At 38.9% G+C, this 23,051-nt stretch overlaps 1 protein-coding gene across 3 annotated transcripts in view; it reads left to right on the top strand.

The window, feature by feature from the left end:
- slc8a1b (solute carrier family 8 member 1b) overlaps positions 1-23,051 on the top strand; it is a 138,427-nt gene that overhangs the window by 89,433 nt on the left and 25,943 nt on the right. For all 3 annotated transcript variants that reach the window (XM_084948197.1, XM_084948196.1, XM_084948198.1), the window contains exons 6-7: positions 15,378-15,523; positions 19,420-19,519. In XM_084948197.1, the coding sequence (XP_084804323.1) occupies positions 15,378-15,523; positions 19,420-19,519 (246 nt within the window). The remainder of the gene's footprint in view (positions 1-15,377; positions 15,524-19,419; positions 19,520-23,051) is intronic.

Here is a 23,051-nt window from a genome sequence, read left to right on the forward strand (position 1 = left end):
TACGCCACAGGAAACAGTTGTTTGATAATTAAAGTAGCTGTTTAAATTTTGACATAACTTATAATTAAGGTGACTAATCGCTGCAGGGCATGGTCTAATATATCTCATATATAAAGAACATACATTAATTAAAAAATAATATATTTTGCATATAAACAAAATCTCAAACAATATCCAGGGAAAATGTAGATTTTATCATCAGGTTATCAGTGCACGAGAGAAGCCTTGTTCTTGTCACTGTAAGCAATACAACATGATTTTCCTCAGCTTTGTAACTGGATGAGCCTTTGCATCTGTGCACATTGCCAGCATAGCTGATTACACAAATCCCCAAACATGGAAGCAAAGAAAAGAGACTACAGAGTCAGCGAGCCAGCTTTGTTTCAGTCTTTTTTATCATATTTATTTTATGTAAACCCTGATAAGATATTTGAGACAAGAGCACTTAGAAGGAAGAACTGGCACTTTACAGCTGGCAACACTATAAAACATAAAATCAAAGCATCAGTTGCACTTATAGCATATTTCTGAAGTGACACAGAGCAGCACCCTTGTGTTTGCTCTTGATTTAGCAGGTCTGTTGATTTGGGATTCAGCCTGAGCACACACAGATCAGTTGTGTTGCTCCCTTCTGGACTTCTCTGTTTTTCCTCCTTTATTTTTTTCATTCTTAGTCTTTTTGCTCCTGAGCAAACTGAGCGGGAATTACACCTGTCCTCTCCTTTCTTCTCCTTTCCTTTTTCTCTTATCTACTTTGTTCCCCCCGTCATTCAGCCAAGAGCTTTCTGAGATATGTTTTCTGTTGGCGTTTGAAAATGTCACTGCTTGGTTCAAAATGTTCTCGTACAGCTGAATTATGGATCACTGGGTTAAAAAAAACATATAGAAGCAGTACCTAACAGACTGTTAACTGTGGGGTTAACAATTACCTAAGTACACATAACTGACGCAGGACTTCTCTGATTATAATGGGCATGCTAGTAGATGGAAGAGCAACTATTGGCCCATATCTATGGGAGTCATAATGACTGATAATAGCCATTCACTGTGCTGATAACATATTAATGGGTGGAAAAACCCACAGTGACACAGGGCTGTTCTTCTTTTGCTCATGACATGTTGACATTCCACAGAGCCACTTTTTATGAAGAACTTTGTAGCTTTTCTACATTCTAGAAAATTAAATATTCTACAGACAGAAGCTGCTTCCTAAAGTTTAATTTAATCCTATTTGAGTCATATCAAGCCTTTACTCTTCCAGGAGGAGGAATGCTTCAGTGTTTCACACATCATTGTTAAGCAATCTGGTGCAGTTAAACCAGTGATCAAAATGTTTTGTAATCTAGTAGACTAGTCAATTGAAATTTTATAAGCTCCCAAATATATTTTCTATAATAATATGTATTTCCTGTTAATAACACTGAAATGTTGATTCTAAGTTGTTCTATGATGTTGATTTAATGATTGAATCGAACAGTATTTCTGTTTCAATGCTTCCACCATGTAGTTAGGCTTTAGATGTGCATGTTAGTGTTTGTCTGCATCTCTGTGTTTGCCCTTAATCACTTGCTGAATCTATCTCCAGTGTGTTTATCCATTATCTCATATGAGATGCTCATCCCCCTTGTTTTTTATTACAAAGTAATTTATTGTAAAGTTGTTGGGGTTTTTTAAGTGAGAAATGATCCATTTTATATATATTGTTATTTTAACACACACTACAGAGATTGATAAATCACATACTGTTAAGGAGTTTGAGATATATCCTCAGTTTTCTGTTTACATGTTGTCTAAAATGAGTTTTATGACCTTAAATGTACTTTAGCTCTTTTGGGTACATTCATTAAAAGTAGTTCTTTCTCTCTCTGTTTTACACACTCACACAGAGCAGCCATATCAGTGTGCTAATGGCAGCATGTGTTTACCAGGCATCAGCAGTGTTTATAGTGATGAGGGGATCAAAGACAAGGGCTGGATATCAAATTATCACAGTCAGGAGATCAACCACACCTCCGGGATACACAAGAACACGCAAACACACACTGTCTGTGTGTTTTATGATCTGATGTGCTGGTTGTCTGTACTAAATGAGCCCTGCACATCTCTTAATGGCATTAACCCCTTTTTCGTGTGTTTGTCCATCCTGTTGTTTATCTGTGCATGTTCTGTATGCATATAGCCACGTACACATATCACTGTGTGCTTGCATTATCAACATTATTGTTTTTGTCTTGGTCATAGAACATTTGACCAATTTTCTATCCTCCCGAAGGTATTTCAAGGTTTTGTGTGTTTTATGGAGAAGGCATTGGACTGTGTCCTGCAGGGGATCCAGTAGGGGGTACTTAGCGCAGGTATCTGGCCTCTTGTTAGGGCCATTCAGCCACAGCTACCCTTTTTCACCAATGTCAGTCATAATTTTTACGGATATAATTTCTAGGAATAGCCAAGTAGCAGATGGTTTCCACTTGTTCTGGTCTCTGCTTTTTGTAGATGTGGTTCTGATTTTTCATCAGGTGGTTGCCTCCAACTGGCACTGGAGAAGTGGTTTGGAGTCAAGTGTCAAGTGGTGGGAATAAAAACTAGCACCTCCAAGTATGAGCCCATAGTTCTCAGCTATGTTTCTTGTCAGGGCCTAGCTGCTACCCCAAGTGGAGGAATTTAAGTATATCTTGGGATCTTGTTGGAGAATGAGGGGAGTGGTGGGAGATTGACAGACTCCTAGAAGCCTCTTAAGTGAAGTTTTTTGAGCATGCCACAATAGGAGGAAGGCTCAGGGCATACCTCAAAGGGAGAGGTTATATCCCTCGACTCACTTGGTCTGCAATTGTAATGCCTCTGTGTTCAAGCACCTGTTCAAGCTTGGTGAGTTTGAAGCAGTGGCTGGGGAGAGGGAGGTCTGGGTGTCTCTGCTTAGACTGCTGTTTAGTAATAAACAAATATACTAAATATTTGTATATCTTTTGTCTTCAAAAAACAGTATTTGATGAGATTAGACAGAAAAAAATATCTCTAGAAATACGTCTTTAAAATTAGAATTCTTATGTTGCAGGGTTACATAAAATCTATGAAAAACAAAAAGTGGACCTTATTTACTCGGTATGTTTTTGCAGCAATATTCCACTTCTAGGCTTCTTCTTCCTCCTGCTACATTTGGATTGACAGTCTGACCCTCAGGGACAAATTAAGAGCATGGTGCACAACCCTGTGAATGTCAAAAGAAACAAGCATTCAAATGCTTGCACTTCTGAAATCATTTCGTCAGGCATGGAAACTGCAGGCATTTCCGCTGAAGAGTGGTGAGACACAGCTTTCATCAGCAGTGATAATTGACTTTTATCAGTTCTACACAGATGCTGATGTTTGTTCTTTGTCCATCAGAGCCTTTAGTTTTCAGGCCCCTCTTTTATGGAAACATGAATTACAAGAGTCCAGCCTAGATGTAATAAATGCATGAACTAGTTTTTCAGCATCACTCGGAGACTGGATATTTCTAATTTTAGAGATATTGCGCAAATGGAAGAAAGCAGTCCTACATATTTGTTTAATATGTGCATTAAATGACATATCCTGGTCAAAAATGACTCCAAGCTTCCTTACAGTGTTACTGGAGGCCAAGCTAATGCCATCCAGAGTAAGGTTAGATCTGGTTAGATACCATATTTCTAAGATTTTCTTGGCCAGTACAATAACCTCAGTTTTATCTGAATTTAGAAGCAGAAAATTAGATGCCATCCAGGTCTGTGTGTCTTTAAAACATTCCTGCAGTTTAACTAATTGTTGTGTGTTATCTGGCTTAATGGACAGATAAAGTTGTGTGTCATCTGCATAGCAGTGAAAATGTATGCTATGCCTTCTGTTGATACTGCCTAAGGGAAGCATTTATAATGTAAATAGAATTGGTCCTAGCACTGAACCCTGTGGAACTCCATAATTAACTCTCCATTTATGTGAACAAATTGGAGTTGATTAGATAGATATGATACAAACCACTGCAGCCTAGTACCTGTATTACCTGCAGCGTGCTCTAATCGTTCTAATAGAACATTATGGCCAACAGTATCGAACGCTGCACTGAGGTCTAGCAGGACAAGCACAGAGATGAGTCCACTGTCAGAAGCCATAAGAAGATCATTTGTAACCTTCACTAAAACTGTTTCTGTACTGTGATCTGTTAGCTGTTTGACAACTACTCTTTCAAGAATTTGAACATTTAAAAATGTTCTGTATTTTGTCAAAACAGCATTGCACTGTTCAAAGACATAGGACCACTTACACATTACCTCTACAGGGTTGTTCTGCCCTGGAAACCCATGCTGCGAAGCTCCCGGCACACATTTTTGCGCTGATGTTAATGGCAGAGGTTGGTTTTGCTGGTTATTGAGTTGCCAGGGCATTTGTGACTATTATGACTATTATGCTCCATGCACCTCAGCAGTCACCACCTTTTGAGTGGTCTGTAATTTCATAGCTGAGCTACTGGGAGTTTTACCCCTCATATATAAAAGGCATGACTCCACTGGACAGGCAGGCGGGCAAAATCCTAAAATCTCCCAAAAATGTTAGTATGGTGGTGGGATGTGGTGTGTGGCTCAACTGCACGAGAGGGATGCAGTAGCGGGTTCAGGGACAGTACCAGGGGAAATTGGCTGGCACAGCTGCCATCAGCTAATCACAATTCTCCGATTTATTTTAGGAGGACGCTAGAGGAGGAGTTCCAAATTCAGTGTATGTGTTAGGCACAGGATGTAGAAATAAATGTCTGAAATAAAGTCTGGGTTTAGACTTTTATTCAGCCTGAACGACTGATGGCTGTAGCTTAGGTGGTAGAGCAGGGCATCTGCTATTCAGAGGGTTGGTGGTCCGATTCCCTCCAGTCTGGATGCCAAATATCTTTGAATGAGGCAAGTAAAGGCAAATAAAAGTGCATTGACTGCTCAGATAGACTAGAAAAGTGCTATATAAGAACCAGTCCATTTACCATTTAACAGAGTGTTGAGTCTCAGGCAAGCTTGAATAATGGTGACCTTGACCAAGGTCAGATTCTGATTTTCTGAAACTCTTGTGAACATGATAACTAAGGATGAACTAGGATTTTCAAATTAATAATCTCTGGTTGCAGCAGATGAGTCTGGTTCTGCCGGAGGTTTCTTCCTGTTAAAAGGGAGTTTTTCCTTCCCACTGTCACCAAAGTGCTTGCTCATAGGGGGTCATATCATTGTTGGATTTTTCTCTGTATGTATTATTTTGGGGTCTATCTTAAAATATAAAGCACGTTGAGGTGACTTTTGTTGTTATTTGGCACTGTATAAATAAAATGGAATTGAATTGAATTAGAAAAGTCAAAATCTCAGAAGTCTGAGGACCTTTTCTCAGAAAATCTTGTGGATGAATGTGGTAACTCAAGAAGGAAGTCACCACATTTTTTCAAGTTTATACCATAGGTGCTCAGGAGGCTGAGGGGTAGCACTGGCAGCTTTTTATAACAAACACAGTTGAATATGTGAAAACATGGGACTATGTTGTTTTGTATTCTTAATTTCCAATTAGTGTTTAGAGAGGTTGCAATTTCAGTAAACTATTATTATTATTGTAAACTCAGTAAATTAGTACAAAGTACTGCAGAGAGACTGTGGAATGTAGAATTGGTTTTCTTAGAGCATTTTGGCACAATCCAACACATTTTAAATTGGCTTTTAAGTGTCCTACCCCTGAGACAGCTGCTGAGCACAGTCCAAAAGAGGCACATTCACTCTCCAGTGTTGATTAATTTGCAAATTGTGCCGTCAGATATGAATCCCAGAAAACAGCTCTGACATACAATGTTTTATGACTGGGAGAATATAGTCAGCTTTTCTTCCAGCAAGGTCCCGTTTCATCTCTTGTTCTTTTATTCTGAACCAAAGATAAAAGGCTGATATTCTTGTCTTTTGATGCGGCCGTTTCATTTACCTGTGTTTTGCTTAAAGGAAATTAGGTTCACAGAATTCATATAGTGTCTAAACAGGCAACTGATTTGACATCTGTTGCACTGATATAAGGAGCTACATATTATGCAAAGAGAACAGAGGGGAACCGTGTAGTTCAGTAATTTCCTGTAGTCACTTGACTTTACTGGAAATAGAAGAGATATTGATAACAAGGCTTTTTTAGGACAGTAAGCAGAGTACATAAAATATAATCATAGGAGTCCATGAAATTTTTTCTTGTTATGCTGTTCTTGTTATTCAGGTATTCAGAAGCACAGAATGCTGCAGTGTCTTTACTCATACCTGGTTTGTTTGCTAAGTTTTTTATTGTGATCAACTCAGTAGTGATAAGGAGGATGAAATGAGAGAGACATCACTGCATGAACCTGGTCTTTATTTTCTTTACTGCAGGGCAGAGAACGTGACGCACAAGATTTAGTCTGTGCATATCCAGATACTTTATGACTGATTATGCACAGATGCCCTAGAGCAATGTTTTGCCAATAACAATAGCATCACCCCACCTCACATTTCAGCTTAAACCTCATCAGTTTACCACAACTGTAGCTTGGCTCCAGTATTTTGAAGGCATCTTAAGTTAATGTGTCAGTGCTTCAACATTCAGCTGCCTTAAATTTCACTTATTTTTCAACCCGAGTCTGCTTTTACTTAATAGAACCGTAGCACATTGACAAAAGATGCCTTTCAATGTGTTTTTGTCGATTATTTTATCCTCTTCTTGTACTAGTTTCCTCCATCTCCCTTTCAACAACTTTTGGAGAGAAGGTATGAGTACTTGTTCAGCTCTGGCTTGTTTGTGCAGGTGCAGCTGGATATTTATTGTTTGCATGTGTAGGCAGATATCAAATTGGGTGACAGTATTGCAGATGTGAAGTGTTGGTTTCTTTCTTTAAATAAAGTAAATGGATCTTGGACTCCCACAGAAGATGTTTTGAGTGATCACATGTTTTATGCACATAGTTTTGTTTTTTTTTCTGAGGGTAAACTCAATTGAATTTACATGGAATTTTTGAAGTTTCTGGATGACCCTCAGATACAGCATCATTCAAATTTTGTCCCGAGGAACCTCAAGCAGTAGATAGTTCACCACAACCCATGAAGCTAAATATTTCACATTGGGGAAAAAAGTGCCGCATGAGGAAGGAATATTGCTGAGAGGAAAAAGGCTGAAAACACACATGCCCTGCAGAAAGTAATAATGACCCCATGTCCTAAAACATGCAAGCATGTGTACAGTATAAAACATGCACAGACAGATACAATTTATACTAATGCAAAGGTAAACATATGTGCATTGTAGTGTGCCCACACATGCATAGAGATACATTATGTGCATGAATATATGTGACAGATTTTGTCTGACAGCAATGTCATCCCCTCTCATACTCCTTTTCCTTATGTCCTTTTTCAGCCCCTGTCTGTGTGCATCAGTATTTTTGAGTGTTTAGTTATACAATAGTGCATATCGTTAATTCCAGCATTGATTAAGATGGTACATGTGTCAAAACAGCATCAACTAATTGGACACATGATACTCTTCATCATGCCAGTCAGTATGTTTATGTACATGTTTCTATGTATCTCTCCATATTCTGTTTGTTTATTAGTATGTACATTACATATCCATAATGCACAAACCCACAGAACCCTGTGTTGTGCAGAACAGTAAACATCATTAGAAATCTATTTAATGAGAGCTTGCAAAACAGAGTCATTAACTCTGCAAAATCACCAAGCAATACAGCAATATGCAATTCTAAGTAAATTTCACATATGCAATGATTAATGATCATTTCACATTAATGCTTGTGTTGTTTTGTTTATTTTATTGAATGAGGACACTGATTACAATTTTTTTTATTTCATATTCAGTGCTAGATTGTTTAAAATGGAAGAGTAAGTTAGGTTAATTAAATTGCAGGCTCCTCAAATCATTCAATTTCTCATTACTACTCTAATTAAATCTGTAGAAGTTAAGATTATTTATAAGAGCGATTGTAAATTTTTGAAATCAGTATTGTACAGCTTATACAATTACTACAGAAAACAACACCCAGCAAGCACATATTCTTGCTGGGTGTAACTTTAAAGAGGCACTGATTAAGTCATGTCGTGTATGATCTGCTGGGATGTAGGTGAACTGTAGAGCAGCAGGATAACGAGAGTGCCCTGTATGTGATTTGCCAATTGGATGTGTAGAAGGGTAACAGCTGAGCCATGTATGCCTGGGCTGGCTCTGAGGTCAGCTGATCTGTCAGGATTGCAGCTGAGCTTAACTTTGATCCAACAGGCGAAGCTTTCCATTTACCAGTCCGCTTACATTTCAGGCCTCAACTATGGTCACGAGATCTGGGTAAAGTTGCAAATAAAAGTGGATGGATGATTTTCCTCCATATAGCGCCTGGGCTAACCCTTAGAGATAGAGTTAGGAGACATCTGGAGGGAGCTCAGACAAGAGTCACTGCTTCTCTGTGTGAAAAGGAGTCAGTTGTGGTGGTTAGGATCCCCGCTGGGCATCTCCTCTGGGAGATTTTTCCCTGAACTAGAAGGAGACCCTGATGAAGATCCATAACCTGCTAGAAAGATATTACTTCTCACCTGGCATAGGAATGCATTGTGATCCCCCAGGAGGAACTTGAAAGTGTTGCTGGGGAGACAAGCGATAGCATTTAACCCAGCTTCTAGCTCAGCCTTATTGACAGCACACAGCACTTCAGGAGTCTGCCTCAGATACATTATCCAGACATCCTTCAACTCTAAACAAAAACAAGTACCTAACTGTAGTGACTAACATGGGTTGTCACTCTAACAAAGCTCTGAAAAGAAAATAAAAACAGCATAAACTCCAGTTGTTACTTTCATATGCATTTTCCTGTTTTTTCCCCTTGCTACATTCATTTACCTGCCCTCTACCCATTTTTGTTTTATTTTCACTATCTCTTTTCTTGTCTCTTTTTTGCTTTTTCAAAATGTCAAAATGACATTCTTTCTTATCTATATCCCCATACTCTTCTCCTTTATTTGTATTTCCTTCTTTTTTCCCTTTCTTTTCCTTAATCTCATGTAACGTACCTGGTAAAACTGTGTTAAGTCTTTAAAAGTTCTTCTCGTCCATCTGCTTTTGTGCCTCCTTCTGTGACACTCTTCAGAATTGTGACAGTATAACAACTGCTTCTTCCTCCGTCTTGTCCCCTGCTGTACTGTTTAATCCTGTCAGAGGCCCTGTCTTCTATTGTCTCCTTCCTGTCTTCTTCCTCCTTCCATCTGCATATCTCCTCCTTCCCAAAGCACTGAAGCTTCTCCCCTCTGTTCCTGCTCTTTGTTTTTCTCTTCTTGCCTTTCCTCTTTTTCTTCTACCTTCCCCAGTGAATCTTGAATCAATTAAACATGACAAAAATTCTCTCTGATTGTTCTTTCTTTCCTTCATCTTTGCCCCTTACTCAACCTTTCTACTCTCTCCTTCCACTCCAAGTCACTTTCTATCACTTCTGTTAAAGTAGGGGCTCCATCAAACATGACAAGGTGTGAAATCCCACATGCACACCGAACACATGCTACCTCCTGTCAGACACGTATTGACAGATGTTTCACCCAGACAAAGAGGCAGACACAATTCCTAAACTAAAGACAATACCGTGGAGAAAATTCAGAAAGAAACACACGTAGACTGAGTGAAATTTAGCACCATTTAAGTTCAGAAACTGAATGTTCCTTGCCAGGGTGTACATTTGAAGCTAGCATCTGTATATGGTGTTGGACCACATATTTTTGCCTAGAATTTAGACTGATGATTTACCTGGATCAATTTTATGCTGATAGAAAAGCTTTATATGCTAGTCACAATAATTAAACAAGTTCAGACCCTGCTTCTTTACTTGATCTCTACAATAAGCTTCTCAACTATCCAACAACAACTCTTGTTGGATAGTTGAATATCAAATATGGTCATGCTGTAATCACTGAGTCTAATCTAATTGTTATGGTGTGCCGTACTATATGGAGCCCCAAATCATTGTTATCTGATATAACAATAAAAGTACATTGGGGTTGGTGAAGTGTATGCCTCTCAGCTGCTCTTTTGTGGCCTTCTTTTGATAATTTCACACATGAACTCCAAACAGTATCAGAAAGATCAGATTTCTTTTACAACTATATTTCTATGAGGCTGCCCTAGCTGCACATGCACAACTGGATATGCATGTGAGGCTTAAGTAAACCATGCAGGAAGTTCTACTACTCACACTCAAATGGTATCAATCAGGGATTAAGGAACTTGCTATTAGGAGCTTGTAAAGTAAAGATTAGTTTGATGTCCAAGCTGGGTAAGTTGGACACTGTATAATGTCTTGAAAACGGGCACAATGTATGTGTGAAAACAGCTTAGAGCTTAGATTTTTAGAATTAAAAGGTTTTCTTTCTAAAGAAAAAAAAAATCAGAGACACATCTGCAAAAGGTCGCATAAAATACGAACTTGTAACTGGCAAGTCTGGCATTGGTATTTGCAGTCCATTGTGGAAGATAGGAAAGAACAATAAAGTGAAATAATAATAATAATTCTGTTTCCTAGCAGGCAAAGTTGACAGTATAATCTTTCTACATTTTCAAAAGTACAAATTGTGACTTCTTGCTAGCGGGACAGAGAGCACTAACCTGTACTAACTGTACCTCATGGGCTCATTTGTTCCCACTGAATATGCCACAGAGCACAATTAACTCAAGAGCTGCGTCATATTGTCAGTATTGCTACCTGAATTAGTAATGTGTTCCTTGTTTTTTTAATTTCACAGTTTACTGAATCCCCCTTGAAACAAAGCCAAATCAGGAAGGAGAGGAAAAAAATTAGAATCAGACAGAGAAAAGGGTGAATACAAATTAGAGATTTTAATTATGAGAGCCGGAGATGAAAAAGAATTTAAAGAGTAGGACAGCTGAAGTTGGAGGTATAGAATGTTACGCAACAAAAATACACATACCACAGCGTATACTATCCTCATATTTTAGGTCTGTTTTCATCCAAATATACATTATCAAAAAGTTTAAAAGTATGCAATTTTGAATCTAATTATGTACAATGCTGAATTCAACGCATATTTAAATGCTTTAGTAATATTTCTGTATAGCTGTCCTGACTTAAAAGCATATTCAGTGGTATTAATTGAATTAGCTTCAAAGGAGCACAGAGAAGGGCAACGGGGGAAGAAATCCGAATGATAAATTGTGCAGACAGTAGCTTTGACAAGAAGCAGCATCTTACCCTGCAACATTCAACCTCTGTCAGGTTCATTTACAGATACGCTCACACAGAAGGAGTGTAGCTAACGAGGATACTGCCAGGTCATCCTCATCTCACATGTGACTTATTGTATGCTGGTAATAGAGTTCATTAAATTAGCTTTGGTGCAGCTGTGTGTGTTTATGTGTGTGCGCTAATCACTATATTGTAAATTCAAGTTAGCTAAAAAGCGAACATTGAAAGTCGGCTGAGATAAAAATTTTATTTTTAGAGACTGCCGTCATATCTGAAGTGACTGTTAGTATAAAAAATACACATGGTTGTTTACAGACACAGTTTATTGTAACCCGTCGAGCTTTGGCCAGGTCAAAAAAGGAAGTGGGGTGACATAGCTGTAATTTTAAGCCACAGAATCCTTATATGGTGAAGGTCAATGTGGACTGATAGGTCAACAAAATGTTGGACTTATTACAGGACACACTGCACCATTAAAGGAGAAAAACAGAAATGTTAGATGACCATTGTTATCTATTTGGTAGTGAGGCAGAAGTGAACCAGCTATATTTGCCCTGCAGTTTAAAGGCTATGGGCAGACAGTGTGGTGTTGACAGTGGTTCTAAGGTATAGGAACAGTGAAAGCATCTGCATAGACTGAAGAGGCAGGTGATATTCTCAGCTAATTTAATTTAATCTGTTTTGTGTGCTACAGCTGGCTAACAAAGAAGTCTGCTAGGAATTTATTCCTGGTGAATGCTTTGTTATTAACAGGTGGCTTTTGTATACTGCAGTAATTAAAAAGAAAAATAGCAGGCTGCCTTTTGGTTGCCCTAGACTTTACTCTGTTGCTACATAAACACGCAGGGCACCACAGTTCTAAATTGTGCCCCTTGCTTGTGGAGTACAAGTTTGATGAAAGTGCTCTTGGCAGACATTTGCATGGCTGTTTGTGCAAGTGAGCTATAAGCTCCATGCAGCAACCCAACTGAGGGGAACAAATGACCAACGGGTTGGTGTAGACCCACAATGCAGTGCACAATAATGGAAGGCAACAGCATGGATAACTGTTCCCCCGTGAAAAATATGATCAAGGCCATTCTGTCTGACGCCTCACCCTTTGATACCAGCAGTGAGTTCTTTCTCGACGGTGATTCTCAATTACTGGCACAGACCATAAAGACAGAGAAAAGAAAAGAGATGGGGGTGGCGTGTGAAAGACAGAGCGACAGGGATAATGAGATAACAGGGGAACTAATGGAAGTATTTTCCATTTAGTAATGGTGCTAAAACAGTTGAAGAATATAAAGCTAATTAAATAAGTTAAAATTGCAGACACTTCTAGTTAATAATTTAAGACAAAGATTGCTACATAAAGTGGCAATTATGAATAAAGTGCCAATAATGGCATATGATCACCAGCTCTCTTTGAAGAATTAGTGATCAAAATGTATTTGTACCTGGTACCTTGGATGCTGAGGGTTTGGTATGATATGGTAAAATGGCAAATGGCCTGTATTTATATAGCGCTTTACTAGTCCCTAAGGACCCCAAAGCGCTTTACACGTTCAGTCATCCACCCATTCACAAGCTACAGTGTAGCCACAGCCACCCTGGGGCGCACTGACAGAGGCGAGGCTGCCGGACACTGGCGCCACCGGGCCCTCTGACCACCACCAGTAGGCAACGGGTGAAGCGTCTTGCCCAAGGACACAACGACCGAGACTGTCCAAGCCGGGGCTCGAACCGGCAACCTTCCAATTACAAGGCGAACTCCCAACTCTTGAGCCACGATCACCCGTGTATTTATTACAGAAAAAAAGTTTGGAATTTTAGTGTAATGTAAATATGAAGAAGATGGGTTTCTGCCATTACCCGCCAAAAATTTGAGCCACAGCAACTGACACTAACTGACAATTAGCCTCCCAGTACAGCTGCTGTATATGTCCACTAGTCTGTTTTTCTTAGCTTTTAATGACACATTAGTTTGAGAATAACAAGTACAGTGGAATTACTGTTAACTTAAGAGGAAAATACACGCATCATATTTGTTGTGTTTGTCTTGAGCATCATGAGTGTCGCATATTAAGGAACGACCGAGAGATGCTGCTGAAAATGAGGCGTAACCTTGAGAAGTTTGTGGGAGACTTTGTGTTTGAAGAAAGCTGAGATCCCCAAGCTGGTCTGACAGAGCTGTGTGGGGTATGACGTACATGAAGCAGTGTGCACAGACACACAAGTGAATGAAGAAAGCGTCCGAGCTAACCCAAACAGACCATTAGTCCCATCACTCTTACTTGCCTATGTTCATTCCTTAGAGAATAAGATGGATTATCTGTGGCTGCAAGTACACACACAGCAGGGAGTGAGACACTGTATTGTTTTTGTTTTGACCAAAACCTGACTCCGTAGCAACATTTCTGATGTCGCATTCCTGCTGGACAGACTAACAGCCTTCTGTAAGCACCAGTAAGACCTGAGGTGGAGGACTGTGTGTATACATTACATTATATGTGGTGCAGCAACAGTGGAATTGTCACAACTCATTTTCTTTTGAAAGATATGATAGTGAAATGCCAACCCTTCTACCAGCTACAGTAATTCACAGTCACCACCCAGGACATCCTGTGGCAGCTGTACAGTGCCATCAGTGAGCTAGAGACTGTTCATTCAGACAGTTTCATGGTGGTTGCTGGAGATTTCATATACATAAACTTAAATTGTTCTATCCAAATTCCAATAGCGTGTCCACTTTCCAACCAGGCGCAATAACACATTTAATATGGTGTATACAAACATCACATTTCTGTTATGCTTTTTCCAGCATAGAGAACATTGCTGAAACGCAATAAGGCAAATCCAATCAGATCAGTAGTTGCATCCTGGCCAGATACAACTACAGCACTTCAGGACTTTTTTGCAAGTACTGATTGGCGCATGTATGCTCCAAGTGTATGTGTGTTGTCACAGTCATCAAACCCTTTTTCTGATGTCATCAGAGAGCCTTAAAGAGCTGAGAATGAAGGATGTTGCCTTCTGATTGGGGGTAAAAGTAGTGCTCAGGTCGGCAAAAAATGACCTCTACTGAGCCATCAAGAAGACTAAGTTGGCATACACAAGAAAAATTGAAAGAAAATTCTATGATTCCAGGGACACTGGGCCCATTTAGCAGGAGATTCGGGCTGTAAAATAATACCTCAAGTGGACGACAAAACCCTCCCACCAAAACCGGCTGAATGAGTTCTATGGGAGGTTTAAGGCACTGAAACTTACACCAGAGAAGAAAACCTGCAGGTGCTGAGTTTGTATACAACTAATGTGAAGAGATTCATCCGACTAGTCATGGATCTTATCAAAGCCAGCCTCCCACCTTCTCTGGAGCCCTTACAGTTGGCATACTGTGCAAACAGTAAATGCTTACAGTAAGACCTCATCAAACTGAACACAGGGGTCACACGGGGCTGTGTGCTCTGTCCGTTGCTCCATACTTTGCTGAAACACGACTGATGATACAACACTAGCGCACATCATCTCATCAGCAACTACGATGAAATAAGTAAACAGGCTAGAGGTTGCAGGCCTGTTTGAAAAGGTTTTGAGATGTTAAATGAAGGGACACTGCCGAGCTCAGATGGGAATCTGAGGTTCTGTCTCCAAAGGTGTAGAGGTTGGTAAATGAAGCAAGTGAGAACCCCGTTTTATGGAGGCAATGTTGGGTCTCGATAAAAGCTGTTTGGGGATCCTGAACAGCTACATCACACTTTGGTATGTTAACTGCAGTGTGACTGGCATAAAGACTGGAAGAAGAAAGTCCTCTTCATTGTAGTATAAGAGATATCACTCCACTAGAACAAGATCATCCAGAATGTGACCTTGAAGTTGTACCTGACAACTTCACCTGACATGGTTTCACCTGACATGCTAACTTTTGAGAAAACTGATTTTGAAAACTTGAAAAAAAAATAAAATAAAATAACAATATCAGCTTATTTCTTATTTGAAACTACTTCTTCTGGTGTGCTACACAACTAGCTTCCCTCACTTTATTATCTTTTTTTCAGCTAATCTCTTCCATAAATCCCAATCTGCATGAACACAACTGACTGGCTTACTGCTGTTTCTTTTCTAACTGTTTGTGTCCTCTGTTTTGTTTCTTCAGAGGAACAGCAGAAAGACGAAGAAGTGGAAGAAGAGCCGCTGACAGGAAAAGATGAAGAGGAACGCCGCATAGCTGAAATGGGCCGTCCAATGTTGGGAGATCATGTCAAACTGGAGGTGATCATCGAGGAATCATATGAATTCAAGGTAAGGCGGTGCCACATTGACTATATTTCCAGTGCAGGAACTTTTCAACCCGAAGGGGAACTAAGTGTGTTTCTACTGCAGGAACAAAAGCCGGGGCTCCAAAAGACTCTGTTTAAATGGTAGCATTTTTCACTTCACAGGAACTCCGGGGGATACAGCTTGTAGAGGTGAATTGATTGGTTGAGTAAGCAGAATTTTATAGCAGCCACCATTTTTAAAACTCTGTAGCCATATATAGAGTTGTGTGTTGCTTTTTTCATTGTGCTTTGGCACATTAGCATTGATTTACAGAAAAGATATGGGCTATATTTGGCCTTTATACTAGGGAGAAAGCTATCCTGTTATACAGTGACATTTAGTGTGTAATCTTTTGCATTGCTGACATCAAATATACCGAAACGAAGCCTATATAGTCAAGCGGGAGAAAAAGACATCCCAAATCTATTGCTTTTTCATATATCAGCTGACTGGTTTGCATAGTTTTTGTAAGTTTGCACATGGCAGTGGACACAGATTGCATGCAGTTTAGGTACTTTGAATTGAAATGAAGCCTTTGTGTGGTGAGATAAAGATGACAGATCTCATCTGAGGACAATAAAAAAGTTTAGATGGCAGGAAAACAGAGGATGTTTTACTCTGAAGTATAACTTTCGGATTCAAACATCCTTGAACAATAAGATTTCATGACACAATAGGATATTTAAAAGCAGACCGATATCTCTGCTTTCAAAACCTACGTGTTGTCTGTAATCCAACAATTTGGAACTTTGAATACACGCTTTAATTTTCTCCCATATATATTATTGTTTTCACATGCATGTCTCAGTAATCCTTATCCTGTCTTTCAATTCAATTCAATTCAATGTGCTTTATATTGTAAGGTAGACCCTACAATAATACATACAGAGAAAAAGCCCAAAAATCAAATGACCCCCTATGAACAAGCACTTTGGCGACAGTGGGAAGGAAAAACTCCCTTTTAACAGGAAGAAACCTCCGTCAGAACCAGGCTCAGGGAGGGGCGGGGCCATCTGCTGCGACCGGTTGGTGTGAGAGAAGGAAGTGAGGATGAAAGACATGCTGTGGACATGTCTTTCATTCTGTGTGTCTTCAACTAGTTTAGAATGCAACAGCTAGGCTGCTGATGAAAACTTCATGCAATCATGCTTTTGAGGTTGTAGCTCTTAAACTTTGGAACAGCCTTCCTCACATTATTAGGTCGGCTGAATCAGTGGTTTGTTTTACATGACTGCTCAAAACTCCTTTTTATAGGTTAGCTTTTCCTTAATCTTTCTCCCATTATTTTTGGCCATAGTTCTCATCTAATAATAATAATAGTAATAATGGATTGCATTTATATAGCGCTTTTTGAGACCCTCAAATGGGTGTACGGAAGGGTGTATGTATTGGAATTAATATAAGACCATATGGCTGACTGCATGTCTGTATGCTGGAACATGTTTGCTTATTTTTTATTGTGTGGTTTTAGTCAAACTGTGGAGCACTTGATTTTGATTTACAAATAAAGTTATTATTATTAGTATTATTATTATTATTGTCTATTGCGAGTGTAGTAATATGCTAATATGTTCACAAAAGGGCAACAAAGGATTAAAATAAAGCTCATATAACATATTCATGCACAATTTTTTCTGATACATATAGGAAATAATTGGATATTTGTTATGTTTGCTTAATTTCCTCCTTTCCCTTCACCCACACAGACTCTTAAGACAAGTGCAGATGTAATTACCATCCATGTTACATTTGTGTGTGTATGTGTGGGACTGTGTGTACTAATGCATGTTCTTTGCTCCTGCTCCACCTACACAATCACTCTAAAAAGACAGCTAATAGCACCCACTAATAGCTTGCCACTTGACAGGATACTATAGTTTGTCAAGTAGTTCAGTGTGTATGTGTATGTGTGTGTGTGTGTGTAAAGAGACCCTATAGTTATCTGAAGTACTGTCCACTGGCAGATGTGGAGTGACATTAGAGACTGAACAAGGATAGGAGGTTAAAGGAAAAAAAGGTTTACAATGTTTTTACCCTTGTGTTTTTAATATAGCACAATAATAATAAATAAATAAATAATAATAAAGTCTTGAGCCACTGATTATTTCTTTAAATATGGTGCTGGGAAAATGAGAAATGTCTGGAGCAATTTATTGAAATGTGGGACTAGAAATGGAAATGCCTAGAAGGCAAAAAGTCTCTCATAAGACTTTCAAAATCATGAGAATTTCTACACTTCTCATGAAATTGAACTGCAATCTACAATATGACTACATTTACTCTTCAACACAATCTAAACTCTATTAGACAAGCTTTCTTATTTCTATGTCAGAGCCTCCATGTTGTTCTACAGATGGGTATAGGCACTCACTCAGGACCTGTATACCAGTTTTTGGCTAAAAGCTCATTGGGAATTATGTTGATACAAAAGTATAATTTTATGCCTGTCAGACTGTGTTATCTTTTAATTTTACTTGTGACTTTTAGCTCGATCATCACTGGATTATATAGCAACACTTGCTGGAGGATTAAAACTAAACTCCAGTTCAGCTTACTGACTGAAGATTAGAAAAGTATTGTAAGAAAAACTGTCATCCCAAAATATTAACTTATTCCTTCTCAAGTCATTTATGTAGTTATGTAATTACTGTCATCCAAAGAAACAACAATTTATTTTTAGTTAAGTTATAATTAAATTACATAAGCCACAAAATACTGACTTTACAATGTGCAAATTGCAGCTTTTATCTCAAGTATAATTTTCAATAGTACTTACTTTCTTTTGATTTTGACATAATTTAGTTTTCACTCATTTAAAGCAAACATTGTGTCTGTTAGATTTGTATGATGAAACCAATCTTGATTATTTTGACCCCTTTCTTAGATAAACACAGAGTCAAGAAGTCTTTTCATGTGTCTTTCAGAAGAAAAATACATAACGTTCCTCAGTCCCAGCATGGGGCCCTCCCTAAATAAAGGGGAAATTCACATGGATACACACAGGAAACCCATGCATATGCATGTTTCAGTCTGACTGAGTCCAAAGTAATTGAGGGAGCGAAGAAAAGAGATGGAAAGCAAACCTGATAAAAGTAACAGCATTAGAGAATGATAAAATGGCAATCGTAGAAAACGGTATTGTGCACAAAACCTAGGTGAATGCAGTTAAGCGAACACTCCAGATACAATAGGCAGAGTAAAGCTGGCTATGTGTCTGTGCATGTTTGTGTCCACAGCTAAGAAGCCCTATTTACACACCTAAGCTCCATTCAACACAAGTAGCATCACAGCTTCCCTCAGAAAAGGAGAGTGCATTCCCCCAGTGCTCACTAATTAGTATATGTGTGTGCATGCTGGATTGTTTGTGTTACCCCAGTCTGTTTTAGCTTCTTCCTATTGAAGAAGACTGTAATAAAAATGTAAATACTGTAAAATAATGCACATGGAAGGAAACAGTGGAAGGAAAATGGAAGTAAACAGAGACGTATATGGAAAGAAAAACAAACAAGTCTACTGTAGATCTAAATGTTTATTTAATAAATGGCAGTGAAAACTATATTTTGAATTCTTGCAGAAATATCACAAATATAAGGCTGGGGAAAATGTATAAAGCGATGCACAGGAATGATGCAGCTGTAAGAGAGTCTTGAATTTTAATATTTCACTGCAGTGTGCGTCTTACAGCTTCAGTCATGAATTGTATGAAACTGATACAGAGTATGTTTATGTTTTCACCTTTATTATGTCACTGGAAATTCATAAAAAAATGCATTTCCTGTGAAAGTTGAGTGCCAGTTTCTTATTTCATGCTGTGATGAAATCCAAGAGATTTCCTATGCTAGATGCAAATGACTGATAATCTGTCTCTCCTTTGGCAGAACACAGTGGACAAGCTGATAAAGAAGACCAACCTGGCTCTGCTGGTGGGAACCAACAGCTGGAGAGACCAGTTCATAGAAGCCATCACTGTAAGCGCAGGTAAGACCAATGGCGAGACTCAGAAGCCCTGTGTCCAACTCTGATTTTAACTGGAGTGTGTGTGTGTGTGTGTGTGTGTGTGTGTGTGTGTGTGTGTGTGTGTGTGTGTGTGTGTGAAAGAAAGTGAGAGAGTGTGGTGTAAATTCTTTTTAGTATGAACAGCTGCAGTTTTACAGTCTGTTGAGCTCTCAGACGTCCTCTGTTCCCTGCATCCTAACAATTGGTGCAACCTAAAATATCAGGAACCTCAATCAAAATGTCCCTCTCTGTCTAAAAACAAATTAGAGTAATTTCGTGGTTTCATGGCATCATGTGTTTGTGTGTGTGTGTGTTTTGGTTACTGGAGAGTGGATTGGCCTGTGTGGTTTGGACAAACACTAACCAGATGGGTGATAACGTCGAGAGTAATCGTGAGAGTGACTGTGTGTGTTTCTGCCCAACAAAGGCAGAAGAACAAGGATGTGTGTATGTGTGTGTTTTGGGGATAGAGAGGAGTAGAGAAAGAAGCTCTGTAGTGTTGAACAGAAACTGATGATAGTTTTCTGCCAGGCAGTTTTAGAGAGTATCATCTGCTGTGGGATGAGTTCATCTGAAATCGCAAACTGGCCAGTTGATTAAATCTCCCATGAAAATCATTGGTGTTAAGAATCATCGTTGCCTGCAGCTGATTTTTGTGCAGGCCTTGACCAAGTAAGTATAAAAAATAGCGTCTGGCCCTACCCACATTTGATACAGTAAATTTAAGCTTCTAGCGTCTGGTACATAACCAGCTGAAACACAACATTAATTCCTGTCAGCATCAAGACACTAAATGCCATGTAATGACAGATGCTCCTGGAAATGGGTGTTTGTGCAATGTGTAGTTTTTTTTAGGCTTCTGTTTCATGTGTGTGTGTTTGCCCTGCTTTTTTAAATAATTTTTCACAGAACTGAAGAATGAAAAAGTGTTTTGTTTTTCTGGTGAAGCCAAATAAAGTGTATCCTAATCTTAATCTTGGGGGAAGAATATTTAAAACTAATGTTACATCACTGCCAGGATCTGATATAAGCACAGGTGGTTGTGTCCTGTGAAGAGTGAAAGCATCAGACATTATTATGCAAACAGAAGGTGACGCGCCTGCAGTGTGAAAATGCCTTTGAGAAACACGCACAGTGTGGAAAAGAAAATATATGCATTAATTTAAAGATAATCCAAGGAACAAAGAACATGTATAACGGCAAAGGATGCTTTAGCTATGAATATGGAAATTTAGACATCAAAAGAACACGTGCAATAAATAAAGTAGAGGCACCCAGTTCAAAAGAGAGTGACAGAGGGAAAAGGGACAAGGGAGAACGGCACCATTTTTTCACATTCACTGCAGAATTTTCACAGTTCAGTGGTTACTTGTGTGAATTTGCCCTCTGGAGGCAGAGGGGCATTACTGCAGTTCATCAATGGAAGCAGAAAGGAGAAATAGCGAGTAGAAAGGTATAGCTGTAATCTGTTCTTTATGTATGACTGACTGTCATTTCTTGTCGGTCACTTCTGTTGTGGATTTTATTTGGAAAAGGATTCACAAACAAATGGCAAGCTTTTGCAGCTCTTTAAACTTTAAACATCCTTAAGCAGCGTCTGTTTGTCTTGTTTCGTTCTTTCTTTGCTTTGTTTTCTTTATTAAGTGTCTTGCTCAACGGACAGTATAGCATATTGCACATTTACTTCACTCCAAAGTATTTGGACATTGTCACATCTACTGCTTGACTCCAGGGACAGATGAAATTAACAATGGTCATAGATGAGGTGCAGATTTTATAATAAAATGGCATATGGTGCTAACTACTGTATTGTGAGATGATTATATATTAAATGCATTTTGACTGAACTATTACTTTATTTCTTGTTCTAGATGCCACCATGTTAGTTTTGAAACCATATTAGGACAAAAGAGTGGAGTGCTAATTTATCAGCTAAAAGCTAGTTAGCTTGGTTAGCAAGTTGCCTCCATAAACTACTTAGCTAGCTAGTCCTAATTAATGGACTTGGGATGTTAGAATTTTACTCAACAAAACTGAAGCTCAAACTTCTTGCAAGGACTTTATAAAGATCAGATAAACGATTTAAAAATAGCCCGGAAGGTATTTTAAAAATCTCTCAAATTAGCTGAGGTGACGCTAGCAGAGACCACTCAGCATCAGCTTCCTGTGTCAGGACATCAATCAAACCGTACATGACCCAACACAATTATTATTATTAGTTAGTTAGTTTTATGTAGCAGGCTTGTAAAAACATTGATGCTGTAATGCTGGGACATTACATCAGAGTCTATGGGGATTGACTCCATTTTGAAGGCAGGCTGAAGTTGTGCCTGGAAGAGTTAGAGCTGGCTTTATTTTCAGCTCCAGAGAATCTCCATTAGCTGCTTTCTACTGATAATGTTCATCAACCGATTTTTTCAAATGCGCAAATGTAACACTGACTGAAAAATTACTGAACATCTATGCTGTATAGCTGCACTTACTATTCAATACACCAGTGCTATTCAGTACATGAAGGGTTGGTTCAGCATTTCAGGATTTGCCTTCTTGGCACGAGTTTGCTGCATGCTCAATAATGTACGTAAGGAAAAATCGGAAAGTTGAATCAGTGTATCTGGATGGAGCACTCAAACATTTTCAATTATTCAAGATAAACCAACGTGTATTCTTTTTCCACAGCTCAGACTGCCCGAACTCATCAACAATGTTTAGGATTTCAGCAACTATGTATATATAAGCTGAATTACTATCAGAAAGAAGTCAATCATTGTTAACACAGTTAAAATGGGACCGTTGATTTGTTGCGATAAAAATGTCACCGATAATTACGGTGCACATCAAAATACAAAGTTGGATTTAAAGAAAGAAATCGTATTTGCTGCTGCATTTAAAACTGGGTTTCTGTCAGGGCATTGGTTGCCTGGATCTTTCTCAGTCACTTTAGTGTCTTCAAATAACTTTATCCTGTGTGGGCGTGCGTGTGTTTGTTTGTGCTTTAGTTAGCCAGCCTGTCAGCCAGCCTTTGTTGGTGAGCTGATGCCATTAATGAAAAGGGTTGTCTTTGCTCTCTTATCTGGGATTAGCTTGTCTAGCCTGACAGAGTGCTGTGTGTGTGTGTGTGTGTGTGTGTGTGTGTGTGTGTGTGTGTGTGTGTGTGTGTGTGTGTGTGTGTGTGTGTGTGTTTTAAAGAGAGAACTGAGAAAGCAACTTCCACCAAAGGACAGACTTTTATTGTCACACCCTTGGTTCATCTTGCACACATATACAGTACAGTTTCAATATAATATTTACTTTATTGTACAATCCACAATTGTAATGCTTGCAGACTAGAACAGGTTAACTGTAACACAGAAAAACAAGCCCACACAAGCACATATGACAAACAAAATCAGGTTCAAAATCATGTCAGACTGGAGACTGATTGGTTTTTTCTGAGCCTTTAAACCTGCAGCTGATTGCACTGTGTGAGTTCAAAGTGTCTAAGATTACGAGCTGATTGGTTGCTTGTAGATCA

Source organism: Perissodus microlepis, chromosome 13, assembly GCF_051167445.1.
Source record: "Perissodus microlepis isolate ML-2025 ecotype Zambia chromosome 13, ASM5116744v1, whole genome shotgun sequence".
Taxonomy (NCBI): domain Eukaryota; kingdom Metazoa; phylum Chordata; class Actinopteri; order Cichliformes; family Cichlidae; genus Perissodus; species Perissodus microlepis.